Source organism: Trematomus bernacchii, unplaced genomic scaffold, assembly GCF_902827165.1.
Source record: "Trematomus bernacchii unplaced genomic scaffold, fTreBer1.1, whole genome shotgun sequence".
In the NCBI taxonomy this organism is placed as follows: domain Eukaryota; kingdom Metazoa; phylum Chordata; class Actinopteri; order Perciformes; family Nototheniidae; genus Trematomus; species Trematomus bernacchii.
The window spans coordinates 15,910,828-15,924,006 of NW_022987689.1; the positions used below are offsets into that span (position 1 = coordinate 15,910,828).

The 13,179-nt window shown below is 41.6% G+C and overlaps 1 protein-coding gene across 1 annotated transcript; it reads left to right on the forward strand.

Annotated features, from left to right (window-relative positions):
• Window positions 1–2,043: 2,043 nt before the first annotated feature.
• On the forward strand, window positions 2,044–10,897 carry LOC117488628 (protein crumbs homolog 1-like). Its single transcript, XM_034137635.1, has 8 exons — window positions 2,044–2,092; window positions 2,617–3,582; window positions 6,043–6,593; window positions 6,699–6,864; window positions 8,062–8,977; window positions 9,472–9,513; window positions 9,855–9,974; window positions 10,645–10,897. Exons 1-8 carry the CDS (start codon window positions 2,044–2,046, stop codon window positions 10,895–10,897), a joined length of 3,063 nt encoding a protein of 1,020 aa, XP_033993526.1.
• Window positions 10,898–13,179: the final 2,282 nt, after the last annotated feature.

Sequence of the window (13,179 nt, forward strand, 5' to 3'; positions counted from 1 at the left end):
ACATGACTTCTTTCAAAGACTTTGCCTTGCTCCAACCACATGCTGCAGCCAAATACTCAACAGAGGACACAGTGTGTAGTACACGTGTTTGCATTTGCTTTTAATGTTTATTATCTCCATGGTTAAAGGTGGGGTAGGTCATTTTGGAGAAACCAGCTCGAGATCGCTAGAATTTGAAAATACACAGCCGGAAAAAATCTGCCACTTCCTTACAGAGCCCCTCCTCCAACACACACGAACGCGCACATGACCAATGAGGGCACGAGATAAGTCTGTGCACAGATGGAAGGCTGACAGGCAGGTAGGCCATCCAGTTATTTTAGCCGGGCCGGCTAAAATGATTGGTCGTGCTTTTTACAGTGCTACGGCTTCCACAGATGACATTTTTTTATGGATTTTTTGTCAAAGCACTTAAGATATTCATTGCTATCGGGATGTTAAGAGCATTCCATGGAATATAACAAAAAGTGTATCTCGAGCCGGTTTCTCAAACTTACCTACCCCACCTTTAAGTGTGTGTATTCTTAGCTGAATTGTGGGAATATTTCCTCCTCCATATCACTGAGGCTGTAATAAAGTGAAACTGGATTTAAGGTCAAGCTACTTCTCAGGTCAGGTTTACCACCTCTTTAATCCCATTGTTGTGACCAGCAGACACTTATATAAGTGAACATCAGACTTCTTTCTAGGGAGGATTGTTGAGGTTGCTCAAATTAGCTTCCTGAGTGAATCCCTCCAAACTAATTTAATGTATAAGACATTGTAAGTGCATTAGCCTAATCCCTCCGCTGTGTGTTACAACGCTCGAGGCATTTCAGAAGACACCGAGAGGAGCAGGCTGAAGATGGAGCTGCTCACTGCCTCTGACCTGAGAGGAAGATCCTGACCAAGTCTATCGGAGCACTTGTTGAGGACAATGTGGAGATTCAGCGTGCATGTGTGGACATTATGGTTGCTTTTTGCAGGTAATATTTGGATAAAGTGTATTTTGCTAAATGAGATTACAATTATTTGAAGAATGTTTTTAATATATTTGGGTTGATAAAACTAAAGGTATGTTGTTGAAAAAGGGTAATTAGCCTGTATTTTTAGATTTTCATCTACGCAAGGGAAGTTAGTGATAACAAAAAAACATAAAATAATTATAATTACAACCTTTATTTACAGAGCAAGAGATAAAGCTCAGAGTGCTTCATGAAAATGTATAACATAATTGAAATGCAAATGCAACACATTCAAACTATTGTAAATTGACAATCCAATTAAACAATAAAAAAGGTATTTTAAATGACAAAAGAAAACAGACCATGAAGAGTAATAACAAAAAGAAAACAAAATATTAAAGCAAATAATACAAATAATAATGATATTTATTTAAAGGGGACCTACTGTATCATGCAAAATGCACTTTTGTACGTCTTTTATACATGAATATGTGTCCCAGGTGTTCCAGGGAACTCACCAAGTGTCAGAAAACACAACCCTCTCTATTTTCCTCCATACCCAAATCTCTAAAAAAGGGACTGCAACGGATCTGATAAAAACTGATCCAGGCCATTGCCGTTCGAAAGCGCTGGAGTACATATGCCAGGCCTGTAGGTGGTGCTGTTCTCACAGAATCAGCCCTTGCAAAAACAGGGGTAAAAAAGTGCAATTTGAGCGAAATGAGGCATGGCTAAAATGCATGATCTGTTTGGTATTTTGAAAAAAAAAAAGTATAAATATGCCTTATATAGGTATGGTCCTACATTATATTATTATAATATAGCATGATAGGTCCACTTTAAAGCAAATGTAGCCAAATTCATCACTTATCTTACCTCATCATGATCATGTTTGGAAATACCATTAAGTCTGTTGGAAAACACACTACACACACTAAATTAATTACATTTGAAATGTATTCCAACTTCAAATTAAACAGTTATTTGGGGTATTTCATTGTTTTTGTGGTTTCTAATCTTCATTCTGTAGGTGCTTTATCTTTACACACAGATTTGTCAATGTGTGCTAATCTTATTGACTCTCATGTTTAAAACAACCATGCAGTCCAATTCTTTCAAGGAATACTTCAGCCCCAAACTGACCATGTGTATATCACCTCACCATTTGTTACCTTGAATTCTTGAAGAAAACTTGGTTTCCCTCGCATGCCTCCACAGTGAACCAAGAAATATAAAACTGAGCAAGGTCTTAATGAATGGAAGTAAATGGGGGCAGCAACACTATATCAAAACAGTTGTTTACAAACTCTCACACAGCTTTTGCAGTGTTATCCTAGTGTCATTTATCCAGTAGTTCATTGCTCAGTACTTCACAATCACATCGATTATCAATAAAACTGCACTATTTAATCACTTTGGCACAAGTAGCGTACCTGCGTTAGTATTAAACTGTTTATGTGAAAGTGTTAAACACAAATCCCATTAACTTCAAATCATCAAGACATTTCTCCATTATCCATTATTGTCCTTGGTTCAATATGGAGGCATGGAACAGTATTTGATTTAATAATTTTTGGAAACACTGGGTGAGGAATGTAGATACAAATGGTAATCTCAGGGAGATGTATTCTTTGAATGATTTTTAAGAACTCATTTTCATCTGTCCCTCCAGGCACTTTCTCCGAAGACGACCTCAGCAGTTGTGAAAATCAGCCATGCCAAAACGGTGGTCTGTGTGAGAGCCACGATGGCGCTTTCAGGTGCCTTTGCTCCCAACAGAGCCAGAACGGGCGCCTGTACGGGGGAGAAAACTGCACAACCGCACTTTCAGGCTGTGATGACAACCAGTGTGAGAACAGAGGAATGTGCTCGCCTTTACTTGTCCATGGTGAGCACACCTACACGTGTATCTGCCTTGCTGGCTTTACGGGCCCTAAATGCCAGACCCCCAGCGTCTTCTCATTCGAGACCAAAGGATACATTTACGTAGAGACTCAGCTTCTTGACCCAGAAGCTCCCCTAAATGTGACATTCAGCTTCAGGACGGAGAGACCCTACGGCACCCTGCTGCAGCGCAGAGTGGACGACCTTCTCCTCAGCATTGAGCTAACGGATGGACATCTTGGCCTCCGTAGTCTCGAGGGTCAAGGCTCCAGCACTCTGGTTCAGGAGCTACCGGAGTATTTGTCCAACAACAAGTGGTACACGGTTGAAGCATCATTGGGTGGTGCGGTCAGCATGATCCAGCTGCTCTACACTGAAGAAAGCTGCACCAGGGCCTCTGAGGTCCAGCTGCTGGAGCCAGCGCCTGCTCTCCCCGAGCCAGGGTCAGTCCGTCACAGCCTCTTCATCGGAGCAGTCAGAGGGAACTGGAGTTCAGGCGGAGGAGGCGATGAAGAAGACCACCCGCCTGCTTTTCTGGGATGCTTCAGAGATGTGCTTGTGGACTCACGTCTGGTGTTGCCGTCTGCAGTGCCAGATGGTTCAGACGCCCAGGTAAACGTCAGTGAGGGGTGCAGCGACAGAGACAGGTGCGATGACAGCCCGTGTCAGATCAGAGGGCGCTGCGTGAGCCAGGGGTGGAGGAGCTACACCTGTGAGTGCTTCAGGCCCTATGAGGGGGACGACTGTGCAGAGGGTAAGACACACAGAGGAATCTAACTGAGTACATTTCCTCAAGGACTGCACTTTAAAGGTCCCATGTCATGCTTTTCCGGTTATTACCCGTCCCCTTGTGTGTTATGTAGCTTTTTTTGCATGTAAGCGGTCTGCAAAGTCACAAACCCTCAAAGTACACCCTGTAGCGAGTAAAACTCTAACACAGAAAAGACCTGTCTATGCTGCCCCAGAACGCCTCGTTGGAGATTTTCTTTTTTCTTCCCGGTACCAAGTGATGTAACGACGACCAAATGGACCAATCCGTTGAGCTCCTCACACACACACACACACACACTCACTCAGCCTTATCTTTTCTCAGCCGCGAATCCGCGATACTCGGCGGAGTTTCGCCGGCACACTCAGCCTTATCTTTTCTCAGCCGCAGCTGCGTGGATGTCCACTCACAGTTCGACACACACTCACATGTGTGTGCTCAGGCTGAGTTCAGGCTGAGTTTCGCCGTGTCTCGCTGTCTCGCAGACCCCACGCAGCAACCAGGAAACGACACCAGTAATCCAGCTCACACTGTCGGCTCCTCGAGTCTCAAAGGGCGGAGCAGCGAGCCCCGCAACGTCCCGCCAACACGACACCCAGACCCCACGCAGCATTCTCATCTGTTTGTCATTACTGGTGTCATTTTCTGGTTGCTAACAAACGCCATTGTAACACATAAACACACATCAGAGCACAGTGGGCTCACAGGGAGGGGGGGGGGGGGGGGCAGGAGCTCCAACAAGGCGTGTAGGACAGAGAGTGAATACACATACTATACAGAGATGCTGTATGAGAAAACCAATGTGATTTTGGAACATTGAACAATGTAAATCTATTCTAGTATACCTCAACAATGGAATTCTGATCAGTAGAAATGGCCATGACATGGGATCTTTAATACAAATATCCGATACCATTTGTGTATCATACTTCTACTCTCTCAGAGGATAAACTACATTTATCTGACAGCTTTAGTTACGTTTTTTGGATTACAATTTTTTAACCCCCTTCCTGTCGTTTGTGGATTTTTAATGTTGGTGATAACTGGAAGGATGTAGTGTTCCATTTGAGAAAAATAGCTCTACGCCTTAAGCTAAATAAACTCTTTTAAAAGCTTCTTGGATCAGCTCAAATGTAGCTGGTTTTCTGAGAAATGTAGGAAATGTTCACTTTGTATATATGCGTTGTTCTCACAGGATAGATGCAAAGAAACAACCATAATGATGTTATGGAATATTATATGTTGCTGATGTATATTCAACTACACGACTGTAGGAGGAGTTACAATGAGCGCAGCCTTAGCCAGAATCAGAATACTTTATTTATCCCTCGGGAGACTTTGTTTGTGACAGTTGGTCATTTTAGTATGAAATATAAATTGATTGGTAAAGGTAAGAATGTGCAATAAAATTATAATAAAATAAAAGTATTTAAAAAGAAGACGTAAAAGTTAAATGTCCAACAAAAGATAAATCAAATATAATTAAAATATTGAAATAAACATTTTAATTAATAATTTACAACAGTAAAATTAATCAATGAAAGCCATAATATAGAAACGGAAAACACTGACAGGGAACATTTTTCTGCACAATAAATACTTTGAATTGTTCATTTTGCTATTTATTGATTAGGGTTTTTAATCCACAACCTTTACAGGTCAAATCAAGTTCAACGTCAGTGCAATACATCTCAAAGGTTAACTGTGTGGGGAGCCACCCAGCAGGAGATTAAAATTAGTCATTAGACTGTAAAGGAGCTTACAGTGCCAGTAGAAATAGCCCCGTGCTCAGCCACACACCTGGGCAGAGGATTAAAGAAACGTGGGTTTCAGTTGCTCACCTGACTGGACTTAACTTGGACAAATCAGTGAGTCTTATTGAAACGTACCATGCTGAGGCATTTGCATTGGTTAGTTTCTTCAGCAGTTTCCTTTTCCATGAACGTAGGGCACTTGTCAAAACTAGGAATAGTCAAATGTTACCCATTTTTCAAAACCAAGTGTCCAGTTCTAAAAAGTAAAAACCGATGTGGAAACGAATTAGAAGCCTTAAATCTGTATTATTTCTGACCACCAGCTCCACTGGTTTTAGAAAATGACCATATCCTCTCTCTTGTTGTATTACCTACCTCAGTAAACATTTTACTTATGAGTTTATGGTTTTAAGTTTTCTTCCCTCAAAAAAACAAGATGGTGACAGCTAATGTGCCAAACTTGTAAACGATAGTCCATAAAAACCAATAGTTGACGCCGAAGGGACTACGCCCACTTCTTTACAGTCTATGGTCAAAACATGGAATAACATTTTGTGGCATCAATCCTCTTATGTGACCTGTCTAAAGAAAGCAAATAGGCATATTGTCCAAAATGGTATGGTTTAAGTTTGGCTTTCACGCCCTTTTCTCTCTCTTCCATCTTCCATCTCTCTTCCTTGTACCCATGCAGAGTATGTCACAGCAAGGTTTGGCAACCAAGACGTGGAGAATTATGCTTCTTTCTCATTGGATGACGAGCCAGGTGACTCTGTGAACATATCCCTGTTCCTTCGCACCAGACAGTCCAGCGGCCTGCTCCTCATCCTGGCCAACAGCACCAGCCAGTACCTCCGCCTGTGGTTGGAAGAAGGAAGGATCAAAGTTCAGGTCAACAACTTTGAGACCCTCGTTGGTCGGACTGCGATCAGTGACGGACATTTTCATCTGGTGACTGTGATGCTGAAAGGAATGGCCGCCATGTTGTTCCAGTCGACCCAGGTCCAGGGCCATATGTTCATCAGGCCTATCGATGCTCATACTGGGGATCTGGTTTTCGTTGGGGGGCTTCCAGACCCAAGGGTCTCAGCTTCCTTTGGTCGCTACTTTAAGGGATGCGTCCAGGATCTAAGGATTAACAACAAGCGACTTCAGTTCTATCCCATTGAAACTCCAGTGGAATCTTACATCCTGGAGCAACTTGTCAACGTTGCACAAGGATGCAGCAGTGACAATGCCTGTGCTGTGAGTGATACCAATACTGCTACGTCTTTAGTGAGATAAGGCTCAATTCTCATTCTTTACTGATTTTTACAACGTGATTTATTTGGGTTGTTTTCTCTCCATTAGGTCAACCCCTGTCTCAACGGAGGAGTGTGTTACTCCATGTGGGACGACTTCATCTGCAACTGTCCGCCTAACACTGCGGGGCGGGGCTGTGAGGAGGTCAAATGGTGCGAGCTGTTACCCTGCTCCTTCCCTGCTGTTTGTCAACCCCGCTCTCAGGGCTTTGAGTGTAAGTGACCTGAGTTGAGATCCTAAAGTCTTGCTATTCCTGTCTTATAAATACCATTGCCCTTAAAATGCATGGGATAATAAGGTCTCAGAGTCTTTCGCTTTTGCCAAGGAATGAGATCTATGCTAGGGATAGTAAAGTGTATACAGCCAACTGAATGTATAAGGACATCGCCAAGAAAAAGCATTCAAAAAAATGTTCTTGCCAATTTCAATGGTACTGGGCATCTGCAGTGTGTGGTCTCGCTGGTGCTGATTAATTACACAGTGGCTGAGTTCAGAAGGGAACAGAGTTGAGACAGGGATGTTGCATAGGATTCCTCTAAAACCCGGTAATCCCCGGTCAGATTATGTCTGCCGCCACATACCTGCGGAGGTTCATGATGATAAGTCTTCCTGGAGGTGTCACATGTTAACACAAAGAGAAAAGGAGGTGGTATACAGCTGTAAAGCCACCCCATCAAAGCCGATCCATTAAGTGTTTTTTACTGCACACATATTTGACGTTTTCTCCCTTTTCTGCAAATAATGGCCAATTTTCAGCTTTTGGAAGTCTTTTTCCTCTGTTTGTTAGAGGATTGCCTGATGTGCCATTAGATGACACAATAAGGTGGCTGTTTAATGTTTTGTCTGTTGTGCACTTTGAAAGACAACTGACAATAGGTTTATTTTGGCTTTTTTTATATTTATTTTGTAAGATAAATTCAAATAACTCCTGCATAAATGTATAAAATATGACTAAATAAATAAATAATCAAATAAATAAATAATTATAGTTTTGATAATGTTCTTCAGGACAGATAAAGAGTATACTGAGCCAGCTTTGTTATCTTTCGGGCACTCAAACATGTCAATATGATTGGTAATAATGCTTTATAATAAATAAATACAAATGTAAAGCATTTTTGAATTACATAAAGAGTCAAGTATCATACTATTACATCATTGTTAATTACTGTAACAATGCATTAAAATGTGATTAGAAGTTATATGTGGTCATTTATATAATCACATTAATGCATCATAACGGTGATTACAATGTATTACAACAATTGGAATTATACTATAATATATATCATTTACTATGATCTCTTTGAAACAAATGAGTGACCAGCAATTATGAAGTATTATTATTATGAAATACAATGTGTAAACTAAACATCAGTTAATTTAAATTACTTTCATTTCTCCCCCTCAGGTTTGTCTAACGTGACATTCCGGGTTGAAAGCAGTGTTTTGCAATACCGGAGCAATGGGAAGATTAAGCGCAACCTCGACAGTTTCTCCATCAGCTTCCGCACAAGACAGTCCGCTGCCACCTTACTGAATGCACATAAGGACTCAGACCAGGTCACCATCTCCCTCCTGAACTTTCATGTGGTCATGGAGCTCCAGGCTGGGGCAAAAGACTCCAACAAGGTGACCGTACGAAGCGAGGGTCCGATCAGTGATGGAGAGTGGCACACTGTGGAGATCAGCCTGGAGAACCAGACCCTCCCAACGTCAAGATGGATCATGGTTGTTGATGGAGGCAAGACTGAGGTTAGCATGTCCAGAACAGCACCTGGGGACCTGGATTTTCTTAGGGAGGGAGCATATATCTTCCTAGGAGGGTTAAGCTCTGAGGCTGGGGTGAACATGTCTGGCTGCCTGGGTCTTGTGGAGATCGGAGGCCTTCTTCTGCCTTTCCACCTGGACACAGAGTTCAACGTCCCGAGACCTCAGGAGGAGCAATTTGCGATGATAACCCCTGGTGTTGCCCCAAATTACGGCTGCTGGGGAGCTAGAGTGTGTGCACCCAACCCCTGTAACAATGACGGTGTGTGTGAGGACCTGTTTGACCTGCACCACTGCATATGTCCCTCCAAGTGGACGGGTCCACTGTGTGAAAAGCAAGCAGACTCCTGCATCTCCAGCCCCTGCATTAACGGACACTGCATCAACCTTACGGAGGGGTTCGAGTGTGTGTGTGAGGTGTGGTACAGCGGCAAACAGTGTGACCTGGAAGCTGATATGTGTGAAAACAGCAATTGCAGCGAAGGCGCCACGTGCCTCAAAGGTTTCCGGAGCTACGGGTGCCTCTGCCCTCTGGGTTTGACGGGTGAATACTGCAAGTGAGTTCTTTCGCAGTTTATAAGGAACATACCTGTGTGAGTAATGAGTTGTATTTATTTTCAGTGGTGGGATGAGCAAAGCACATTTACTCAAGTATCGTACTAAAGCACTATTTCGACATTGGTGTACTTGTTTCTTATTTGAGTATTTTTTTTTTTACTACATTTACTTGAACTCAACTACAATTTGGAGGCAAATATTGTACTTTTCACACCACCACATGTATACAACACTCAAATTGCTAGCACATTTTTACATACATGATATGACGTTTTTTTTTTTTTAAAGTAGCTCAAATTGGCTCAACTTGGAAAATGAATATTCTCTAAATACTATAGTACTGCTAAACTGATAATTCAACTTCTAATTTAGTACATTTTTATTAAGGACTTTTACTTGTAATGGAGTATTATAAAACCATTGTATTTGTACTTAAGTAAAGAATGAAAGTACTTTTTTTATCGCTAATAATAAACAAACTGGTTTCTTACAGCGAGAACATTCCGGAAATCCCATGGTACATTGAGACTCATCCGTAAGTGCTTTTATGTAAAACATTTCCGTTTTATTTAACAAAACATAGTAAATATATAGTGCTGCAGGAATGAGTCCTAAAACCTGGAAATGAGTTTATGAAGTCAATGTTGATTTGTTAAGATTCCTGATATAAGGTATGTAGTTAAAACTAGCTCTCGGCTCTAAAGCTAATCGTTTTGTTCTACGACTAAAAATAAGTCAGTCTTGTTAAATGTTGAATTTTTTAACTGTCTAAAAAGAGGGGGGTTGCTAACAAGTGGCTAAATGAGGCTTCAGAGGTTTTGTGGGGAACATTAAAAGTGAAGGACATTGACATTTGCTATTGTGCTCTTTATAAAGAAGTCCCCATTTACCTGTATCTACATGCGCTGGTACAATATGGGACTACAACTGCTTTAATGGAGGGAACTGCTCTGAAGAGGACAGCTGTCACTGTACGCCTGGTTTCGTAGGACAGTGGTAAGACATACATTATGATCTCTCATCCTCTTTCCTCCTCGTGTGTTGTCATCACGGGTGTCTCACCCTTGGGTGACTGCACCTCTTGGCCCATCATGTTGTCAATGGATTGGCGGATGTTTTATATTAACATTTTGTTTTGATAAAAAAAATATAGAATTAAATTAAAAGTGCAAATGAAACCTCACGTGAGAATCTTGTGACCTTTAATGAACATTGTTTTGTCTATAGGGGTTCCATAAGAAAATAATAAATCTATAAAAATAAGAAAAACATGTGGAAATAAAAATACGGATAATCCAAAGTCAATTTAAATGCGGAAATGTAAAGACAAATAGATAGAAATATAATTAGGTAAATAAATATGTGGAAGTATAAAGTAAAACAATATATATATATATATATATACTTTTACTTCATAAATATTTCGTTCCTTCCTTGTGTCTTTATTGTTTAAATTATTATAGCTCTTTTATGACTCAATTATTTTCAGCACTTTCACCACTTGGTGAATGTTGCACCAACACTTGGGTTTGAAGACAGAGCCCCCTTGTGGCAGATGAAAGCTCAGTTGATCAGTTCCTTTGGGACAACTTTAAAGAGTTATCATCACATGGTACTTTTTCTAGTTTCTGCTCTAATACCCCTTTGTCCTCATGTTTCCTTCCAGGTGTGAGAAGGACGTGGATGAATGTGTCTCAAGCCCATGCATGTACGGCGGCTTCTGCGTGAATTACATGAACGGTTTTGAGTGCGTGTGTGATATGGATCACGTAGGGATACACTGCCAAATTGATGTCAGTGACTTTTACCTGTACGTCTTCCTGGGCGCGTGGCAGAACATGTTCCAGCTGGTGTCCTTCCTCGTGTGGCGACTCGACGATGAGCCAGAAATTGAGTGGGGGTTCATCCTCAACGACTAGGCACCTGGCTGTCTATAATGATAAAACGAGGAAGAGGGGGACATTGGAGTACATTTAAAGAGGCCCTATCATGCTTTTTGGGGTGTTCCCTTTCCTGTCGTGTGTTATACGTTTGAGTGCATGTAAATTGTCTGCAAAGGCTAAAATCCCTGTGTTCCCTCCAGAGGGAATTTCTCTCCCACACTCTCTCTCCCCCTCTACCTGAAACAGCTGGACTACTTTGTTTACTTCGGTAACATAACACTAGGTTTCTATTGGCTAGTGCTGCAACACATCGTACAGTATAGGCTAAGGGGCGGAGCAGACTGGGCTCTGGTTTCAGACAGAGGGTGAAAAGAGGTGCTGCAGCACAGGCAGGATGAGAAAAATAAAGCGCTTTTTGAACATTAAAGCATGGAGACAAGTTTAATATTCTGAAAGCCAAGACTTTGTTTATTTGAAATCAGATACAAACAAACTGTAACGGACCCTGCCGTGTTATATATGATTACTATACGCCTTACATTCATAATTTCAGCAGAGGGAGGGGAAGCGGCGCTGTGGAACAGCAGAGTGGCGAGTGAGAGCTGTCATCTTCCCTTTACAAGCTTAAAAAATGCCTGTAGCTAATGAGATTGAATATAACAATAAAAAATAACAAAATATACACAGCTAGATCAGATCGCGTTTTAGATGCGACTTTAGAGTAGAGGGGAATTATTGAAACGGGATTTGTACAATGTTCCGCGGCATCTGCCGCTGCAAAAATGTAGGGCAGGGCTCAAAAGTGGGGGGGCCAATGGCCCCCTGGCCCCCCCACTTCCGGCGCCCTTGCCCCTGCCTTGTTATCTCTTGTGTGTGTGTGTGTGTGTTCCTTTAAGGTTCTCCCTTTGGTCTATCAGCTGGGATTGAGGACACCTGGTGGCCGGTACCAGAGGGTTAAAGGGCCTGAGTGAGACCCGCAATCTCTCTCCCCCGCAGAGGACCTGACCTCGGAGCAGCCACGTCGCTTCGTCTTTTTGCTTTTCCTTTGTGTTAGTTTTTTTGGTTTACGTTAAACTTTTGTTAATAAATATATTTTTCATATATGTTCTTGTCCTTCCCACGCTTTTTGTTACGGCCAAGAGCCAGGCCATGACAGATGGGGGCTCGTCCACTTCTTTTATCTGTGATACAGCAACGATATAGCGATGCCATGATCTTAGGGCAGGAATACCGTGAACATAGTTTAACGTGACAGAGGAATAAATACACACATACACCATCAGCTTTGCTTCAACCGGAAGTGACACGTTTTATTGCGCATGTCCCTTTTATCACGGGAATACAGGAAGTGATTAGTATAAGAGTATTAAATAAACAAATTCATATATTACATTTCATAATTCAACACCCCCACTTACTCTTATACTGCACAATTTCTCAACATGAATTGAAATGTAAACACCTTATACACCTGCACAATAACACAGTGTTTGAAACTTCTGGGGTTATTTACATTCCAAACAAATACTTTACAAATGTCTCACTTTTGACCTTTGTTGCAGGCTTAGTGAAAATATCAGCAACCATATCAGCTGTAGGGCAATAGTCAATGGTTATCATGTTATCACTCAGTACAGTTCGAACAAAATGATACTTGATATCCACATGTTTACATCGTTGACGATATACTGGGTTCTTGGATAGAGCAATTGCACCCTGGTTATCTTCAAAGATTTTCACAGGAGTATATTGACCCTCACTATCCATGCTCTCTATTAGCTGCACAAGATACAAACTCTCTTGTGCTGTGGCAGCCAGTGCCATGTACTCTGCCTCACATGTCGACAAAGCTACTGTTTGCTGTTTCTTTGATCTCCAAGAAATAACAGGCCCATTGCTAGTTAGACTAAAACAGTACCCTGTTATACTCCGTCTGTCATTTTGGTCTGTTGCCCAATCCGCATCACAGTATGCAACAAGTTTCAGTTTTTCATCTTGTTGTTTAAAACATAGCTCCTGATTAATTGTGCCCTTTAAGTACCTCAATACATGTTTAGCAGTTAACCAGTGTTGTTCTTTTGGCTCTGAAAAATACTGTGACAGTTTACTGACTATCCAACTTAGATCAGGCCGTGTAGATGTCATTAAATATATTAAGCTGCCTACCACTTCACGATATTGTGTTGCATCAACAGCTTCACCATCATCATCAAAGTTTTGTTTCTGTTCACATGGGGTGGACCTTGGCTTACAGTCATTCATACCAAACTTTTCCAGTATTTTTGTAATGAATTTCTTTTTGACCCATCTTTATTTCT

Coding starts and splice junctions, on each gene's coding strand:
- LOC117488628 (XM_034137635.1), top strand. CDS start 2,044: ATGCAGTCCAATTCTTTCAAGGAATACTTCAGCCCCAAACTGACCATG. Junction 6,594..6,698: donor GCAGTGACAATGCCTGTGCT/GTGAGTGATACC, acceptor TCTCTCCATTAG/GTCAACCCCTGTCTCAACGG. Junction 6,865..8,061: donor CCGCTCTCAGGGCTTTGAGT/GTAAGTGACCTG, acceptor TCTCCCCCTCAG/GTTTGTCTAACGTGACATTC.